At 41.9% G+C, this 21,210-nt stretch overlaps 1 protein-coding gene across 12 annotated transcripts in view; it reads right to left on the minus strand.

Annotated features, from left to right (window-relative positions):
* The window catches only part of FOXN3 (forkhead box N3), a 215,088-nt gene that overhangs the window by 58,893 nt on the left and 134,985 nt on the right, over positions 1-21,210 (minus strand). For 11 of the 12 annotated variants that reach the window (XM_042790642.1, XM_042790639.1, XM_042790641.1 and 8 more), the window contains exon 4: positions 18,615-18,679. In XM_042790642.1, the coding sequence (XP_042646576.1) occupies positions 18,615-18,679 (65 nt within the window). Of the gene's footprint in view, positions 1-8,084; positions 8,124-18,614; positions 18,680-21,210 lie in introns of all 12 variants that reach the window. The other variant, XM_042790647.1, reaches the window with a different exon arrangement.

Below are 21,210 nucleotides of genomic sequence, written 5' to 3' on the forward strand. Positions count from 1 at the left end.
CAGCTTCAGTATCAATAGAGAGAAAAAAAAAAATCTCCGAGTTATGCTTGAAAACCCCTAATCCATAGTGGAGCAAAGAATCACAGGTTTTATAGTCCTTTCCACTAACTCTGGAGAACACGAGCAAAGAACAAAATACCACCCTGTCAGCTTTGAGAGAGCCGTTATGCTCTGCTACCCATCAATGCAGAGAATGATTAAGTCTTGATTCCCGGTGCCAAAGACTTCAGATAAAGAAGCGAACCATTCATTTCCAGCCATGATCGCACTTAGCAAAGCAAGAGAGGGAACCAACAGTAAAGTATGCTTGGCTACTGAAGTTGATTGTGAATCGCCTGGAAGTAAGATTTCTTTCTACGACTATGTCAAAAAATCCATTACGTGCAGGCACCAGCAGATACTTATTTATCTGAGGTTAGCATGGCTTCATGAAGAAGCAAGAAATACTTAGTTTGGATGACAAATTATTCCACAAACATTATTAATCCTCTGAGCGGTAAATATTTCAGGTTTCAAGAGCCAATTAGAAAGGTCAGCATTTATCTTTTTGTCTGTTTCTAGCCTTAATAACTTTTGCACTCTGCCTGTAGATTAATCATTGAAGGGAAAGATACAGAGGTTTATAAAGGGGAGAAATAACCTAGGCATAATAAGTGAGGATCCAAACTAGACAAAAATTATTTCTACCTGTTCTGGTTTTGAGGACTATAGCCTACCTTAATCCAAAATCTAATTATTTGGATAGATTAGACAGTGGATTTACCGAAATGCCCAGGCAAACCACATGCAATTTCATATTTGGGGCACAGGGTTGCATTTCATTTCCAAATCCCTTTTAATTCCCCACAGGCATTGGTAACTCAGTTTTCCCAGGACAGGAAATATTTGTCCCTCTGCAAAAGTTTAAAAAACAAAATCCCTGCCTCTAAACTCAGCAAAAGTTTGTTACTTGGCTTTCGTTACTATTCATTTGCTACACTTGAGGTCATTGCAATTAATAAAAACTGGAGAAATTCTAGTTTTTCAAGTGAAAAATATTTTGTAGGATGATTTTTTTTTTGTGTGGGTGTTTTTTTTTTTGTTTGTTTGTTTGTTTTTTTTTTTAGGCAGTATGTGCCTGTGTTCCATAAAATGGCAAAAAAACAAATAAAGTATCAGCAATACCCACCTCTGCCAGTGCATGAGATCATTCCACCTGAGAGGTAGAATATGGGATGTTACACAGAAGCAAGGATACATACAAATCAGAGTAGTGAATTCACAATAACAGAGCAAAGAAAGCAAAATGGACAAGATAACAAAAAACATGCCTCCCATGTACACATTTTCTGATTACTAAATGGGAACCTTGTTTTTACACTTACCAAAAATACACAGACACACCTGTAACAGGATTAACTCATCCAAACTGTTTCCTGGGTAAGTTTGTTCAAGTAGTCTTCATAAAGAATCATTCATAAATAAGTAAAAATTTCTTAACTACTATCAAAAATTTTAAAACTGATGACTCCTTTCTGTATTCTTGAACCAGATTCCTCCATCTCACACTGCTAATCTCTACTGATTTGACAAACATGGTTTTGTTCCTTTCCTGAGAGAATGAGGATATCTAAAAGCATTGTTAGGAACAAAATAAAACGAGTTCCCCCAAAACTATCGATATACATAAAATGTTGTTGCTTAAAGAGGGAATATAATTTGGACTGTTTGCTTCAGTACAGTTCTTAGAGCACTGAGCAGGCATGTACAACTCTAAATTCACTTCCAAAACATCCCCTTAGGAAAAGATCCTCCAAAAGATTTCCTAAATGCTCGTTTGTACACTATGTGTTTTAATTAACGTACAGAATAGAAATTACCATTTAGATAAGATAATGCTCCCTAGCCACCCCACCCTTGCATTCTGAAACTCTGCCAGGTTTCTCAGCCCCTCATCCACTCATATTTCTAGCAATCCTCAGGCCCTGGTTAGTATTAATTCAGCTCTAGTTGGAGAGTTTCTCCAAGGCAGCCTCTTTAATTCCAAAGTGCACGAACCGCTTAATTTGCGTGCTCTGTGATTCCAGTACTTTAAATAGAGGAAATACTGCAGGAAATGACAGACCTCATACTTGCTTATGTGATTGCTCCAACAGCTGTACAGTGAGCTGCATGCCTATGGGCAGCCCCAGCTGCCAGTACAGACACCTGAGCAATGACACCTGAAAAATCCTTAGTCTCCCAGCCGAAATTTCAGAGTTCATATGAGAAGGTTCAGAAAAACACAGCAGAAGGTGGCACTGGGGTTTGTCACATGGAAGCTAGCCCAGATCTTACACAGCAGCCACGTCTGCAGTGAAGAGTCATACAGATTATAGGAGATAAAAAGATTCTCTGGTCATGGAAATACTAATGGGATTTACAACCACTTCACACAGATAATCTGTTATTCCCCAGTCCCTTTCCCCACTCCTTGGTCATGCTATGCACTTTCTCACTTGGCCAAGTGCAGAAAGTCTTTTATCCCCTTTACCACCTGGCTATCTCTGGCTTCTGTGGAGCAATCTCACAGTAAATGTCCATCACTGACAAAGAAAACGTATGACAAATCTCCTCCCAAACTAGAGACCATGTAATTATTCATTCAGGCCTCCAAAACTCCATGTCCAAAACATACAGGCAGAGACTTAACAATTCTGGGGTATGTTTCTAGACCATGATGGGAACCTTTCTCAAGGTGGATTTTTAAAAAGTGTGCAGGAATCAAGGAGGGATCAGGGATCCTGTTGCTCCTGTCACACCTGCTGGGCACAGGCTCGCCCATGAAGAAGTTACTCAAACTCTCCATTTCAGCCAGGGGTGCTCACCTAAACCCACTAAAAGGGGTGCTGTGTGATTTAATTAGATAATGCTTTAAAGTATTCTGAAGATGAGAAGTGCTGTATGTGTCAACCACTCAGAGTTATTATCACAATCCAAGTAATTTATCATTCTTGAAAATATTCATAATTTTTGAGGACCGAAAAAAAAAAAAAAAATCTAAGGGGTCTTTTTTAGACATGTTACTTTTAGACACCGAGTATCACAGGACAAAGGCCTGCCGTTTTGATTTTCTGCAAAGTACCATATCACCTACAGAAAACTACTACCTGAATAAACTTAGGTATCATATACTACAATTCTATTAGAGTGACCAGATTATGAGGCCCTAAGAAATGCAAACGGTTTTCCTTGATAACAGAAACTGATCCAGAGTTTTGGTTTCAGTGAAGGAAATAAATAATGACACCCGCAGGTGTAATGGGCAGAAGCAAGGGGAACAAACCCCTGCCTAAACAACTAAGTAACAGAACACGCTTTTCTGTTAAACGGATACCTCAGACTCTATTCAAGTAGATTGAAACTTTTAGAATGGGTGTTCAAGAGTTCCTTTTTTATTATTTTTTGAGCACCTCTGATAATACAATAAACAAACTAAATCCATCTTATACAGAATTGGCATGCAGCATGCAAAAACGTGGCAAAACCAGTAGTCTAGATTTTCTTACATATACAAATAACTAACCTAAGTGAAAGGCATGAAGGTGTCAGAACCAAAAAACCACAGACCCAACTCCACCCACCGAAAGGTGAAGGACTTAAAAGCCAGGAAATGCTACATTTTGGTAGATATGCAGTAGCCCCCCAAATCTCAGTTTCCACAGTTAATGCATTGAATAAATCAGGAGACTAATGGGAAAAAAAAAAAAAAAAAAAGAAAAGATTAAGCAATTACATAATAAGAGGAACTGTATCCTACAGTACACATAACAGGAGAGCTGGATTAAAATTGCATGGAAAGATATAAGCTTTTTTTCCCCCCTCCAGCCTATACTCTACTTGTAGTAGACAAATTACTACCAATAGCTAATTAATGTAACTGACTGACAGCTTTGTCAGTAGAATACATTATGGCAGAACAGCAGCCTGACTGGGTTCAGCAAGTGTAGAAGAAATACAACTTGTGAAACCACCACCACAAAGCAGTGCAGCGAAAGCTGGGATGAATTTTTGTGTTGGTATAACAAGAACAGCATGTCAAAATCTTCCCAAACTTCAGCATTTGTTCTGAATTCATGAGACTCAGCTAAATCCTGAGTCATTTAGGAAACTTAGTACTTGATGTAAAACTGTTTCTTGCCAGCCTAGGGAATCCAAGCAGAGAAAAACACGCCTCCAAATTCTCAGACAGGTGAGTCGGATGCCATGGGGCACTTCTAAAGACAAACATCTTTAATACCAACCACAGTTTACCCCAATCAGTCCTCATCACCCGGTTTCCCCTTTCAGAGGTCTCAGTGCTGCTTCCCAAACTGTCTCTTTTCAGAACAGTAGCTGCTCACGCTGACAGTGGGACCAAACTGAGAGACTGTTTCCTTTTACAGGGGCCATCTGGTCCTGGCCTTGGCGGGGCCCTGGCTGGCTGAGGATCACCACCTTCCCCCCCAGGAGGGCTGGCCGCAGCTCCCCCTGCGCAACCCTAAGCGACCAGTCTCCTGGCCAAAGGCAACCGGCGCTCTCCAACCAGTGAGGACAACGGGAAACCCTCGTTTATTATTTTGCATGCAGTTTGCACACCTGGAGCTACTGATCACATGGCGGGTTTTTTGCTTCTGAGTGACCAAACATAGCATCTGCAGAGAAGAACTTCTACAGGTTTCAGCTTGTTAGCTTCCTATGTAAATCCAACAGCATTTTGTTTCCTGATTTTTGGTTAATAACTACCAAAGAAACAACTGAAATGAAGAATCCAGGAAAGCTGAGGTGTTGAAAGAGATACTTGTAATAAGACAATGCCTCAAGTGTATTGCGTGCTTCACTTGAACACAACAGGCAGTCCCAAACAGCAGTGCAGATGGCTATTTTAACTAGCACAGACATAAAAGTGGAGGCTCACAACGCTAATTACAGTTGCCACACATCGATTCACACAATTCATGTTCTTTGATAAGAATATTCCAATTTCCATTGAATTATTTGTTAATACATGTAAAATAACCTGAAATGTGTGGAAAGCGTGGCAGAAGGGTTACGCATTTACAGATACGGTTGCTCACGTGAGTTAAGAGTTCCCAATGAAACCACAGCTGGTCGTTTTCAAACCAGAGCTTTCCAGGTTGGCATGCGGGCAGCTCAAACTGCTGAAGCTCGCAGCTCCTCTCCTCTCTCCGGGCCAGCCACTGCAACACTTGGGTGTGCCCCAAGCTGCACCTTATGGGTTGTTCCAAGAAGCAGCTTTAAGATTCTTCATGTATTGTCTTGGGTCTATAAAACTGACCCTCCTCCTGCCAGGCCTACAGAGTGCACTCCCCTAGGATATTATCCGGGAAAGAATTTCAGCCTATAAAACAGGTTTACCAGCTGAATAAAACATCTAGAGGAACTGTATACTTTAGGATCTGTTTTCACATAACAGATCCATTCTAAGGTACATTTTTTTCCTTATTATTATTTTAAACTAATCTTCAGTGGAAAAGATTATTATTCTACTCAAAGTACTGCCACAACATCTCTATTTGTTCAGATAAACTCAGAAAACCCCAGAGATGCCTTTAGTTGGACTGGTAGTACACTATCATCATCTTAAGCTATTTTACTCAATCTATGGATTGCTAAACAGCTGTTCAGCAGTCTTGGGTACTTGCAAGTCTTATTCTAGACCTTTACATTTCATTTCCCTCCTCTAGAAAAATAAATATTTAAGATTTGTTGCTGCAGTTAATGACAGAGGAAGTAAAATATCAGTGAAAAACTCAGCAATGTGTGCTTTATAATCTTTGCTCGCTGTCCTCCCAAGAGTGGAAACTAGGGGCTACCTGGAAGAGTTTGTGTCACTCTTCAAAAAAAGCATCTACATGTAGGCAGAGGGGACATCTCTAAAGATAGTAGTCAAATCATGAAATGTTTACAAAATAAATCACGATGCCACTGACCTACATGCATTTGCAAGTCTGGCAAGAGAGTAACTGCTGATCCTAGCATCAAAATTTCAGAAGGATTAATTTCAGAAATCTTCCAGTAAATCTGGATCCTGTTCTTCAGAAGTAATTGGAGCTCTGCTAGCCCCATCGTGACTGAACAGAAAAGCCAGGGAGTCATGACCTTGCAGCACCATGTGCTCAGTAGGTTCTCCCCATGCAGTTCTGCCCTGTCTCCTTTCTGTCTCCGAGCATTAAGCTGTTCAACAGATGGTATGGGGAAATTAAGGGTTTCCTGGGTATTTTGAGTATCAATTTGAGTAGGCTATCGAGCTGCTTCCCTTGTCTTTCTGCATGAAAGTGAGCTCTGAGCACTCCTGTCGCACACAGGTTGCCTCGTCGGTGATCAGTGCTGTCCAAAGCACCGAGAACAAGCGCCAGCGCTGTACTCTGTGCTGGCCATGTCAAACCCTTACTCAGACACCGGTTCACATGTTTCAGGCTTCATCTTCTTAAATATACTACACCAGCTTCATTTGCACAGGAAGGGTAAAACAGCTGTATACAGCAAGATAATGTAGCCCACTTTAAAAAGCAGCTAAGTTATAGACACAGTGAAAGGAACTACCTAGAAAAGCCGAAAAGCAAAACCAAATAGACAGAACATCTCAGAGACTGCCTATAACCCAATAAAATAAAATTATCTATTTTCTCAGTTGATCATGCATCTTGCCTAGCACTTTTTATTTTATGCTTTTAAGCCACTAAATTTTTTCAACCACTTTGAAAACGTGGACTTAGTTATTCTTATGGTTTATCAGTCTGACCATGACAAGTTGTGGTATTATTAAAAACAAACAGAAAAAAATCTCCTCTCTCACCAACAACTACAGCAAAATTTGCAAGAGACAGATCCAGAAGTGTACCTTGATCTCTCTAGACAACATACAACAAATAAGGTGTCTTCTACCTAAGACACATATAAAACATATCTTTGGTAATTGAATAAATTGTTATTGACATACTGACATCCAGGGGAATTAGGGGGGAAAAAGTCAACACAAACTCATGGTAGTGTAAGATTAAGCTAATTTCTTCATAAAAAAAAAAAAAAACCACCCACCAAACTGAACAACTTGACAACACACCTAATTTTTTTAATTCCAAATTGCCTTAAGCATTAGCAATGTTAACTGCAGTGATCAAAACCGGAGCTGACTGAAGGGGAGAGAAAAGGAAAAATCATTAAGGGAACAACTTCAGATTTACTCCAAAGGACAGAAAAGGAGGACTGACAGAAACACAAAATAACAGAGAGAAGAAAATATTTATTGAGAAAAAACTGTGGAAGAGGGGAGACATATAGCAAATGGTGGTGGGAAGGACAATATCTGTCACAAGAAAAATAGTAAAACTTAGTATTTTGCTGTATTGGTATCTCAAGCCTAGCATTTGGGATGACACAGAAAACATTTCCAAACAAGAATGGAAATATCTGAGTTTCCCAGAAAAACATTGGAACATATTTACAGGTAAATTTTCCACCAGAGTTTATGAGAACAAGGCAGATGTACTAAATCGCTAGCACGAAACTGGATATTTTTCTACATAATTGTGTATTTCTTTGTACATGTTCAATATATTAAATAACTATACATATTTCTATTTAAATGCATTTATTTAAATATATACAGAGACACAGACATATTTGTACACACATAGATATCAGGTGGTTTGGCCTTAGCTATTTTATTTTTTCATCTCCAGGAGAAACAATTTATTGTTCTTGTTTCTCAGTAGAAACAAGTTAATAGATTAGTACCAGTGTTGAAACTCAGCATGTGGTTTGCAAAGAAGCATATCCTATTTTATTATAAAGAAAAACGTATGTATTCACACAAAATAAATAAATATTTAAAAGCTGCAAAGCAAGGTTGTACAGTAGAAAGATGAAAACGAATGATACACGGGAAGTCTTAGTATCTTCATTCATACTGTGCATATATGTAAAAATCAGGACTGGAATTACCCATCACTGTATAAACAATTTTAATTTCAATTTCACCTTATTCTTCTCATGCACTAGAGATCAGTATGACAGGCTAGACACAGAAATAAATATTGTCAGAGAGAAAGAGAATTTATTACCTTTACTGTATGCAATTGCAAGCACTGTGAGACTTTGACCTATAAAGAGAAAGGAAACTAAGAGAAGTAACATGCAAGATGAAGCCAAGAATCCTATAATGGTATTTCCAAATTGAAAGAGGCTGTGCTAAAATAATTTAAAGAAAAGTCATGTTTTCTTTGCTAATTTGTGGTTGGTATTAAATGCATTAAATAGAGGATATTTTTTTTTACCAGCCTAAAAGTCTTATAGACTCCTTCCAAAGATTACCTTCGTAAGAAAATGAGAATTCATTCCATTCTGCTGTTTAGAGGACTGTTTTGTAAAAGTTCATCCTTCAGGATCCAGATGCAACTTCTCTTTCCTTTGCAAGGGGCATGGACGTGAGGAAGAAGTGCTGTATGCAGTAGGTTCATGTTCACAGTCTTACCTTCCTGGCAGGTGTACCTCAAGTAGCTTGAAACCAGTAGCGTAAAGCACTGCTTACCCCTAAAGGAGCCCTAGCTTTGGTTTTTGGGGTTTCTGAACACACAGTACTTCTACTGATAAAGAAAAAAAAAATCCTGCCTCCTTCTCCCTTCAAGTCCCAATTCATTTTAGAGTCTGTTATAAATTGCAGGAAAATCAAGTGATGCATTCACAGTTGTAAGAACAAACTTGGCCATCCCAGAGCTCTGCACACTCTCAAGTGTACAAATGAAGAAGTTCTAGCAGCAAGATTTATTCTAATATCTGAAACCAATGGATTTTTTTTCACATTTAGCTTAAATAACACACAGCAGTGAAACGTGCAAGCCACTGACCACCCTTCCAATTTAAGATAGCTCTACTTAACTGTTCGAATAAAATTAATCTGAGTAATATACCATTTCCATTAATTTGCCATTTCTTCTAGATGTTTAAAAAAAGCATTTTATATAAACAAGAGCTTACCAAATTTGAACCAGCAGCACAGAGATCTGCTCTGACCAGCAGGGAGAAATTCTTAGCATGTTAGAGAGGAAAAATTACTGCTGATGTTACCCATGAACAACATCTCAACACAGACAGCATACAAAAAAAACGCAAGACATGAGTATCACTTGGACTTGATCACCACTGCTGCTTTTCCCATAATTTTCTTCTGTTTACTAGTTATGAAGCTTTCGTTTCCCCAGGGATCCAAAACCATGTAACTGCCCATCACACAAGAAGGTCAAAGCAAGAGAGCATTTTAAAAATTCCTAGAGCTTCTGGTTTAGTTCTCTCAATATAGGTCTGTCTCAAGAAACATGACATGTAGTCAAGGAACAGCCCAACTTGATGACAGCTTTTCCTTGCTCATAGCAATCTGCACATCACCAGAATGGCTCATAGCAACGCAATTGCAGTATTAGTCTTATTTTAGCAATCTCCATGTAAAGCACAGACTTATGTTTCTCTCATAGCTGTGCTCTCAAACTCTAGAATTATGAAAGCCAAGATTACTTCTAATATCAGCCACCTTCACATTTTAGGAATGCCAAACATTCACAGGCGCTCAGCACAGAGCATATGCTCCAGCTCATCAGCCCAGAGATTTTGATGGCAATAATCACAATAATTCCACAGTTACGGAAAATAAATCTTTACATACTCTACCATTTTTCCAAGTTACCATACAAATTTTACTGCTAGTTTCTAATGGTGACTTGTTCAGAGAACTGCTGTTGTAAAATGGGATCTAACTGGTGGTACGCTATGTCCCTGTCATAGGCCACTGAAATTTCCTACTCTAGGCCCCAGCCTAGCCAGTGGTGGCCTGGCCCCAAATTCCACCTACAGAAAAGGTTTGACACTGACTGCTGCCAGACTTGTCTCTGAATCTGCAGCGATCATGTCCAGGACTTCCCAGCTACATGACAACCCCTGAGGAGATGCTTTGACCATGCTATCAGGCATCCAGAAACCCTGGGCACAGGCAAACCACCACCATGCTCTGAGCAGACTATAGCTCCTGGTGGGGAAAGGAAAACATGGGAGGAATCCTGGATGTACAGCAGTTCTGGTAAAGGAGAAAGCCACTGAGAACTGGAACTTGCCATTTCTCTTGCCTGTATCTAGTCTACATCTTTCTTCACCTAACTGAAACCCCAGGGCAGCACAGACAGTTTTCCATTTCTAAATAAGTCCCATATGTGCATTTATGGGGTGGAAAGGGACACATCTCTGGACAAAAGCACTTGCGCTGATGCCTACAGAAGGGCCAGCCACAGAAAATACCTTTCCTAAAAAAGCTGAGGCCAGCTACTGACAATTTAGAGGAAGCAGATTCCAGTGTTCAAACGCAAAGTCACAGCCACATCACCTGCAGGACCAACCCGAAAAGAAGTCAAGAACATATCTGAAGCCTTTTAAGCAGCATCCGTGGAGCGACACTACCTGTAGATGACCTCAGCACTGAACTCTGTCTGGGAGAGGACCACCCAATTCCTCACCTCCTCCACGCTTTGGGTAGCCTCCCTGGTCTTTCCTCCCCTGCAACCAGTTACTGAGGCAGACAGGCCAGCACCGCAGGGACTTGCAGCAGCAGTTATTTCTCTCTTTGGTGTGTATTGCAAAGTGCTGTTTCACTGCCACGGCTCACACGGCAGTTGACACTGAAGGCAAAACAGGCAGGTACAGACAGATGGATCCTCTCCTCTGGCCAAGGTTAGCACTGCAGCAGGACTTGCCTACAGCACTCACTCACACTCACCAGTTGTCAAGGAAAGTAAACAAAGCCAGAAAACAAAGTTATCTGTTAAACAAAGCAAGCAAAGTTATCTGTAAAGACACCTATGCAGATCTAAAACATAAGTCACTGAGTTTAAACACAGTCGGAATTTAACTTATCTGCGTGTACTCTGCAACGTGATCTACCATTAGCGAAACCCATCTGCTGCCGTTCGGTTTTCTTCCTTCTCAACTTTTGAGGCCAAAGGTAGCTCAGACATTTTGGTCACGGGGAACATAACAGCCAGCCGTCACATTTCCTTACTAATGGCTCTAATATCAACAGGACCACACTTCGGACGCTTAATAAATTACAGCTTTTGCCACTGTCTTACACACTCAACTAGGAAAATAGGAATAAAACCACCATACGCATACTGCACAGCTAATGCATAGCACCCTACATACAAATGTCCTACACAAAACACAGCGCTAAAAATGTCACCCCAAAGTAACCATTTCTGTATGAATCACTGCAAAATGATGTCTCTCACTGGGATTTTTCTATTGAATGAACAGTGTTAAGGACATTTTAAAATCTTCTCACAAACATGACCCTTTACCAGCACCCTAAGGACTCCAGCAGCCCCACTAGAGTTTTACCCAGTTTCCCAAACAAAGGCAAGCTCTGCTGTTCAAATTACTCCCCTAGGGACACGCTGCACAACCCCTCTGACTTAATTACACTTCTTCAATAATACCACTGCAAACACACTGAATGTTAATAATAAATAAATTATTCAAATATTCGGTGGTCTCTATGGAAGTACCATGTGAATCATCTTCCTGAAAAGAAACTCCTGTAGAGATTGTCAGGTACCCTTCATGTGGGAAAAAAACCCAAACAGCAGGGAAAAAAACAAAAAAGCGCTGCTTTAAATAATAATGCCATGTGAATGAAAAGTGATTTATTGCAACAAGGAGAGATAGTAGCTTTGCTGTTAATTCAATAGGTCGACCAAAGCCAAGTCACCAGCAAACACAGAACATGTCTGTCACCACAGTTTCGAAAAGGATGGAATGGGAACTCATAGAAGAAAAATTAGAAGAGAAAACATGGTGAAGTAAAAAGGTTTGGTGCTCTTCTGATGAAGGTTCCTATCTAGGAACAAAATTGGACACTCAACACCCCAAATCTTCACACGTAACAGTCATTCATAGAGTTAAACGGTCAGTTTCAAAGTGTATATTTCAAAGTAAGGAGCTTAATTGACACTTCAGTGGGGAAAAAAAAAAAACAAAAACAAAACAAAACTAAAACATACTTCCTTGCAAAAGCTAACAAACTGTTCTGTTGCTTTGTATAGTTAGGTTCTCCCTGTTTATGGTTCTCCCATTAGTGGACCATTGGAATGATATAGGGTGAACATTTTGTAGACTGACAGCTCTGGGCAGCAAGAAGCATTATTATTATCCACATTTCATAGAGCAAAAAACCAAGGAATTATAACCCCAAAGCAAAAACAGTATTTAGATTCTTGGGGAATGTGAGGTGTCCAAATATGTATCAGGAAACTAATGTTTAGTTGGATTTGGGCATAAGGGTCTCGCCCAAGGTTGTGTTACAGATCACAGCACCTAAATCTACCAGTCCTAATGCTGGACTCTCTTGCCTCCCTTTTGGACTTTCTTCTTATGGTCATCATTACATTTAAGTATTATATAATATTAAAATATCTGTAATACATATGCTACCTTGCCATGTTGTTTTTTTTTTTTGCACCTCTAGGTAGTAGAAGAAAACAGAGCGTGTCTCTCCAAGTTTGGTTTTCTTTTGAGTGTAAGACATGCAATTTTGAAAGTTAAGTGCATGTGTGACTTACTGAATCCTCATGCCTCTCAGCTCTTCCCTGCTCCTCCTCTCCTCACCTCTGTTAGCACCAGCAAGTACAGATGCTCTGTATTCCAGGATGGGCTGCACCTCTCCCAGACGCACTCAGGACTTGCACACGTCCTGCTTGTGCAGTGCAAAGAGCAGATGAACTGAATTTCCACCAGAAGAAAGAAGCCCACTGTGCCTGAAGGGGTGCTCAGTATTTATTGGCAGGTGCTAACAAACACATCCCAATTTTTCTCATTATTAGAGAAAAAAATGCATGTGGCTGCATGCACACAGGCATCTTATCTTTGTGAATTTGTTGTTAACTTCCATCCTGAAGGTAACAAGAACAACTCCTCTTAAACCTCTCCAGAGAAAAGACTTGAGTAGCTGGTATGGGCAATACTTTTTCTCTAAAGAAACTGGTCCCTGCTGTTGTTATATTTTTTTCCTAATGTCCCTATTAAGATAAAACGCAGGCTGGACATCTTTATTTATAAGAGCATACGATTCTGATTTAGCCTTCTCAAGGGAAACCAGCAAAACAGTTGCAACCTTTTTGCCTCCTCCCCACTGGCTTATTTCCACCTCAACAAGTGCTTCTGTTAATAGCTAACACTTGGAAATGTGAAGTCCCAAATCTGCTCTCTGGTTTCTTACAGCTACTCAATCGACAATGGATTAAATGGCCTGTTTGGTCATTTAAAGGATTCTCAAGCTTATTAGAGAAGAGAAAGATCTCTGTACAAGTGTGTGCATGTGTTCATAAATGAGCTGGTTCCCCATCTTTTTATGTAGGACTTCTCAGGTCTGGTCTGTCCACATTTTGTATAAAATAAACTTTCTGATTTAGGGATGCAATTTTCATGCTCTCTTAAATAAATCACCATTCTCAACCAAGAATAAAGCGATCCGTGTGCTTTGGCAGTCTCCTGAAAATCTCACGTTATGGTCAGGTATCAGATGTCAGTATACTAAAATGTGAAAGACACCTTCTTAGATTGAGGGCATCGAGGGTCGATGCAGCAGCAGTGCCCAGAGTTTCCATTTTCACTCTGCAACGAACTGTGGAGTCACTGTCTCATGCTGGTTTTGGTGATACCTGACCCTGTGAAGACTGTGTCTTCCAACTCTTCCCTGTCAGAGCTCCTCAGAGGCAGTGCCAGCTACAGCCATGGCAGCTGGACCAAGGCAGATCACACATGGGCTGCTGGAAGCATCAGGCAGAGATGAAAGTGTCTCATACAATGCTTTTCCAGAGGAGAAAAGGCCAAGCCATCCCCATGTAAGCATCCTATCGCTTGCTGTTCTGGAGCATTGGCATGCCTGTTCCCTGCAGACGATGGCAGAGAGAGAACAAAGCAGCTTTTGAGGTCTGGGGAAGACAATCCCTCCTTTCTCAGGTTCCATCAGCCAAGAGGCACCAGAAGACACATGCAACTCCTCACTCCTCCCCTCCTGTGTTCTGCAAATGGGAAAGGATTTTTGCCGATCTTTTTTTCCATCCTAATTAAAAGAGAACCTTGGCTTCAAAGGAAAGCCATGCAGCCTGAATTCAGTTCACTGTCTGCTGCAATCCTGTTCGCAGGTGTGAGTCTGGGTCTGCAGGATCTCTGAAACAAGATTTAAGCAAGATCTCTGGAGCAGATCTTTGATTTAAAATCCACAGGCAGCAGATTTAAACTGTACTGAATGCCAGAAGGGGAAGCAAAGGACCTTGCTCACACAAGAAAGCAGAGAGCATGGCAAGGATCACGGCTGTACCTCCAGTCGGTCAGGAACTGCTGGAAGCAGCAATCCAAGGTGGACCATCTAGCCACAGTGATGAGGGCCATCTCCATTTTCAGGTCCAACAGCAACAGGGACTGGATGACTCAGGTTCATTTTCCTTCCCTGGATGACGAAGAATCACTAACTGTGGACGAGGGCCTGCTTCTGCCAGGCTTCGACTAGTAACTCAGGAACCTTACCCAAGAATGGCATTAAGCCTGGCAAACACGTACTTGCTGTAAACTAGAGGGGAGTCATTGCTTTATGTCAGCTGCTGCCCAGTCATGGGGCTTTCACATCTTCTGGGGCAACTCCCGCAGTTCTTGCACTCTTGTTTCAATCCTCACTGCAGCAGCAACAGCAGACGTGGATCACTGTTTTCACTGTGCAGTGCTCTGTTTCCATGCCAGCTGTAATTACACCCAAAGGCACCTTCTATATAGGTACACCTCCTTGCAACTCAGGAGAGAACAAATTTGATACAAGAAGACATAATAATATGTTGTATTTGGTTTATTAAAGTGTGAGGGCAAATACGACAAAAAGAGAGCGTTAACCTTGGTATTTTTTTTTTTCATCAGAATGAAAGTTATATCTTTAAGAAACAAAATCAAACACCTTCACAGTCCAGTTACGTCTTACGGGTCGCACTCGGCAGCTGGAATTTACACGACTGCTGCTGAAGTTAATTTGAAGATATATTTTTAATTTATTCAGGGAGAATGTTAGATATATTGAGAGCAAAAAGTTTTAATACCACTGATCTGTGAGCAGCTGCATCTTCAAGCCTATAACATGAGCTTAATACCCAAGACCAGAGAAGAGGCAACGAAACTGACCTTATCTGAACACAGTGCATTAGTTTCAAGGTTTTGAAGTTAATGTGATTATGTCCCCACCTATCTCACACAATGCAAGTTCCTGAAGAGTTCAGAATATGTCTAAATCTTTTCCACTATAAAGACTTTCTCCTATTATGCATTTTATTAAATAGAAATGGATGTGTTATGACAGCTGAGAACAGAAAAAACAGTGGGAACAAAGGCTCTCCATACAGCAGATTTAAAAAATTAAGCTGTGATTGGAAACAAAAACACAGTATGTACAATAACAAGATACAAAAAAACCGATAGAAAAAGTAAAGAAGTAAGAGCAAAAGCCTGTTTTATCTGGAAATCCTGAAGGCTAGAATGCAGCAATCTCCATGGATGTACAAGTTTTGAGAGAAGGTATGAGAGTCTGGTAAGGCTGGAGGTCCTACCTTAAGCTCTGCATTGAACTTCATGAGAAGACCGCAGAGCACAAGGATATAAGGAGCAATCGTCACCCAGTAGAAGGAGCTCAACATTTCAAAAAGCACCCGAGCAGGTGACTTACTCAACACAAAAAGTAAATTCATCATTCATTTGTTTTGATTAGAGTGTTAATGCTAGGAACAACAGTACCCTGATCCTCAAAAGAAGAAACTCTGGTAGCCAGATCCTATCTAATGAAATCATAGGCAAAAAGAAAACAGCATATAAATATTTTGTTCAAAATTCTTCAATATAGTACAAGCAAAGACAGCCAGAAAGGAACTGAGAATTAATCCTGTTTATGTCAAAGACATCAAGGACACAGAATAGCTACAATGAATTTTAGCTTCCCTTTCTCTTCCTTTGCTATTTTGAGGTACACAGATAACTGGTTTCTCAGTCACTTTCTCTGGAGAGATATGTTAAATGCTTTACAATGGTTAAGATTACTTTGCCAAATAGTTCAGATATAAAATGAATGGAAACCAGGAGCCTCTACAAGTCTTTCCTGGCTAAAAAAAGTACTACTTACATTGTAGAATTTTTTTCTCTTCATTCCCCAGACCAGAAAAAGAGCATTTTCCTTAACAACTCAGAAGAAATGAGGCGTGACAAGTGCACATGAATATCACATTTACTGAAATTTCAGAAATATTCTTTATTACTGTCTATAATATGCCCTGAACATTCTTTTCAAATGTAGCAAAACATTTATCAAGTAAAAATAACTTAAAATCCCTTTGTTACCTAAACTTTTGCCAATCAAAAGGCAGTACTATAACCTGAAACCGATAATTGAGCCAGTTTTTCATTCTCCTGCTTGCACTAAGCTGGGTATAAGCACTGGAAAAAGGGACTTAAGATGGTCATGTAAGGCGGGACTCAACAAACCTCTCCACTCCCTCATCTCACACCTCCCTGCACCCGCTAACATTTCTCTACACAGATCTTCTGGAAAAAGACAGTCAGAAGCAGCAGAGAGGTGGATGCACTATTTCCATGCAACCTGCTGAAGCCTGCATGTGAAAAGAGCTCATTGTAGGAAAAAAATGGAAGACAGATGTAAAGAAAGAAAGAAAAAAAAGAAAGGCCTGGTTGAGTTATTTTCTTGTTTTAAAATTAAAACCAGAAAGTATTAAAAGATTACTTTAGTGAGGTTGTTCTTCACACTCTCTCATCCTTCCAACCTCAGTTGTATCATGCATATTAAGAGTTCAAATTGGCTGGGTCTTCCACTTGAAATGGCAACGCAGAATGCCAACTCAGTTAAAGGTCTGTTAGGCTTTGTTAGTTGCTTGAAAAGGCAGTCATCTCATTCTTTTTCTCTATGCCTTCAATATGCTGAAATGTTCTGGGCTTTTACATTTGCTTTTTTTATCCCCAATGTGGACAGCAGAGGAGGGCAGAAGAGAAGAGGGTGGAAAACAGCATTCTCTTCTTTATTGGGAAAGGCTTTAAGTAACAACTGAGGCAGGAAGGACCACAAAGTAATTGGTCTTAATTCCTGGATATCTTGCATCATAAGCAGAGGTAAAACATTCGTGCCATACAGACTTGACAGAATAGTTTACATTTTAAGAACTGAAATTACAAAGACTGTGTATGTGCAGGTGCACATTTAAATGCGTAATTGTTGAACAAATGAAAATAAATCAAGCATATCCATTCACAATAGTTTATTTTTTTCCTTAAAAAAATAAAAAATCTAGTTCTTTCCATTAGGAAGGACTGCAAAGGTAGCAGATCTATCCTACCAAGACTAAAGCCAAAAGCTGCCAAACTCTACAATTTATACCATCCTCTAGTGTTAAGAAATAATATGAATGCTTTAATGTATTTAAAATTCGTTTGAACAGATCTCTGCATAGATATAACAGAATGATGCAAATTCTGCACAAGGAACCAGTTGAAAAATATTACTGGGTAAACTACAGATGCTGGATTGCTTTGGTGTGTAGAAGGTAAGCGGTACTGCCTGACAATTATTGGGTTGTGAGAGTAGTTGTGTGTAAGGCTCCATCCCAGGTGATTTGGATAAATGTTCCAGAAAACACCATGCAGCATTTTCTGCCAGAAAGAAGGCCAGAAAACTCTTGGCACCATGAGAATGAACACAAAACTGAGATGCTTCATGGGCAAATACTTGCAAAGACCATAAAATGATTCTACATGGTGTAAGTTACTTTTGCATCATAGACAAACGCATGCAGACTGGGGAAACAGACTTCTGTGTTCCCAAGACACCTCCATTAAGAGCAGTGGTAGTTCTATGTACTTAACGGCAGAAATATAAACACACTTAGCTGTGAATAATGATTTTTTGAAGTCTAGTCAGATAGCCTGAAAACCTTCACCTATCAACACTACAGTCATATAGCTTCTGTTTATATTGTCCATCCAGTGGAAAGAAGATGTTTCACATTCCTCTACGAATATAAGCACCATTAAACATGGTAGGTTTCTTGAGACAAATACTCTGCTGCTGTTTTCCCCACTACAGCATCGCTACCTACCTTTGGGTACATTTTGCTATCAGGACAATTAGGGAGTAAAAGAGAGGATCCCTCTCAAAGAAGAACCTTGCTTCATCCACAGAGCTAAAAGTAGTGTTCCTGGAACATTTCCTTCTGGGCACTCTTTATCCACACAAAAGGAAAAAAAAAAAACAAAAGGGTACCCTTTGCCATATTTTACATTAAGCAAATTAATAATCTGAGGAAAGAAAAAAGGCAGCAACTTTCATAGACTACACTCACTGTATGTAGTAAATCATCATTTTCAAGGCAGCAGATGAGCAATAAAGGAGGCAGGTTAAAGGAAACAAAAAACATTTGGTTACTTCTTGTCCAGTAAAAATTACAAGAGCTGTGCAATTTGTAAGAGGTATCTGTTAAGCAGAACAGTTACTCCAAGATGTAGTATCAATCACCTACCTTGTAGAAGGGCTCCATTTCTCTTGAAGAAGGTGCTTCCTGGCCAAATGGGTGGACCTGATGTGCTAAAGGCAATAAGAAATAAGTGTAAATAAAATCTAATTTACATTAAACAATTGTAAGTTACTATTTGCATTAATTCCATTTTGTTTTTAAAGCTGATGTAACATCATGCTATTTTTCCCTTCAAGCAAGGGTCTAAAATTTCACGCTATAAATAGGTTAATTTGATTCAAGATTCACATTCTGTTCACAAGGAAAAACCTCCTCAGCAAAGCACACGCCCACACTCTCTCAGAGGAAGAGAGAAAAAAGCAATTTGGAATAAATAATTAACCCCCCCCAACAACAAATCAACGTCAAAAACATTCACTGAATTCTCTGTACAGCAATATACACACACCTTCACCCAAAGCCATCTGCTAAAAACCCAAAAGCTTTAAGGCTTTTACTCAGCCATAACAACATACAGTCCCAGCTAACGCATCAACCCAGAAAAGCCTTGGCCAGACACCGGGCAGTTTCTGTGCTTCCATCAGAGCCCTTCACCCACCAAACCCCCTCACACGCAGAGGTCACCCTGCCTCATCAGCAAACGCACAGCTCCACGAGGTGTCCCGTGGGCACCAGCATGAATGAAGCTTGGCTTCTGCAGCGCGTGAGTGCTTGGTGACCATGATGGCGGTGGCCGTGGCAGGGCAGTGGTCACTGCAGGGTGGTGGCTGTGGCAGGGTGGTGGTCACTGCAGGGTGGTGGTCACTGCAGGGTGGTGGTCACTGCAGGGTGGTGACCATGGCAGGGTGGTGGCCGTGGCAGGGTGGTGGTCACGGCAGGGTGGTGGCCATGGCAGGGTGGTGGCCGTGGCAGGGCGGTTGGTCACTGCAGGCTGGTGGCCGTGGCAGGGTGGTGGCTGTGGCAGGGCAGTGGTCACTGCAGGGTAGTGGCCATGGCAGGGTGGTGGTCACTGCAGGGTGGTGGCTGTGGCAGGGTGGTGGTCACTGCAGGGTGGTGGCCGTGGCAGGGCAGTTGGTCACTGCAGGGTGGTGGTCACAGCAGGGTGGTGGTCACGGCAGGGTGGTGGCCGTGGCAGGGCAGTTGGTCACTGCAGGGTGGTGGCCATGGCAGGGTGGTGGCTGTGGCAGGGTGGTAGTCACTGCAAGGTGGTGGCTGTGGCAGGGCAGTTGGTCACTGCAGGGTGGTGGTCACAGCAGGGTGGTGGTCACGGCAGGGTGGTGGCCGTGGCAGGGCAGTTGGTCACTGCAGGGTGGTGGCCATGGCAGGGTGGTGGCTGTGGCAGGGTGGTAGTCACTGCAAGGTGGTGGCTGTGGCAGGGCAGTTGGTCACTGCAGGGTGGTGGTCACAGCAGGGTGGTGGTCACTGCAGGGTGGTGGCTGTGGCAGGGTGGTGGTCACTGCAGGGTGGTGGCTGTGGCAGGGCAGTGGTCACAGCAGGGTGGTGGCCACAGCAGGGTGGTGGTCACAGCAGGGTGGTGGCCGTGGCAGGGCGGTTGGTCACAGCAGGGTGGTGGCCATGGCAGGGTGGTGGCTACAGCAGGGCAGTTGGTCACTGCAGGGTAGTGGCCGTGGCAGGGTGGTTGGTCACTGCAGGGTGGTGGCCATGGCAGGGTGGTGGTCGCGGCAGGCCCTGGGGCGCCTGCCACGTGCGAGCGCCCACCCAACCCAAAGCCCTTCCCTGAACTCGGGCCCCACCATGTCCCTCTCTCGCTTCACCTCCTGCTCACGCAGAGGCTGCCTGAAGGTAACGGCCACTGGGAGACCTCTCTTGTGACAAGCATGGCTGAAAGCAAAGAATGGATTCAAACAGGGGAAAGGGAAGAGAAAGAAGAGGGAACGTGGGTATGACCCTCTAAACTTCATTTCCTCAGGCGCCCCAGAGCAGCCCCATGGTGCTGCGGGCAACAGGGCTGTGGAGAACCCACTCCAACAACCTGCAGTGCTGGTAAGTCAGAGAAGAGAGGCGGCTGTGAGGAAGCACCTCATGGCCGCCCGCACCCCTCCTCTCCCGCCAAGGCACCACAGCACCACTGCACCGCCGCCGCCACGCCAGAACAGCCCTCCGGCCTACAGCCGCGTCTGTCGGCAGAAGGAGCAAGCTTCCCAGACGTAAAAGGCAACCTTGCTCTTTTCTTAACAGCACAGATGACTGTTAGCCAGGCGCACCCCTCCTTCCAGCACAACACAGCTCGCCCTCCCCAGAGCAAGAGTGCCATCGCTGCTGCCTCCGGAGCCCTCGGCAGGAGAGGCACGACCCGTAGGCATTCACTGATCATGTCCTAGGGGTCAGGAGCAGCAAGTGTTTTAAAAGCACAGTACCTAGGGGAAATAACTGAAAACATGGAAGAGATTTGTTGCAGCATTGTCAAGGCAGGTGGAAGAGACAGATTGAAACCCGTTTCATGACTACAGGAACGACCCCCTGCCAAAGTCCTCTAAAGCTTGAAGATAATCATAAGTATTTTAATATACTGAGCTTTTATCAAAATTAGTGTTATGAAACTATGCTATCAATATATAAATAACTGCCCAATGTCCTAATTAAAGGCAAGGGAATAAATATTTTCCAGTAAGGTTACTGT

The sequence above is a fragment of the Tyto alba genome, unplaced genomic scaffold (genome assembly GCF_018691265.1).
Source record: "Tyto alba isolate M040663 unplaced genomic scaffold, T.alba_DEE_v4.0 Super-Scaffold_18, whole genome shotgun sequence".
In the NCBI taxonomy this organism is placed as follows: domain Eukaryota; kingdom Metazoa; phylum Chordata; class Aves; order Strigiformes; family Tytonidae; genus Tyto; species Tyto alba.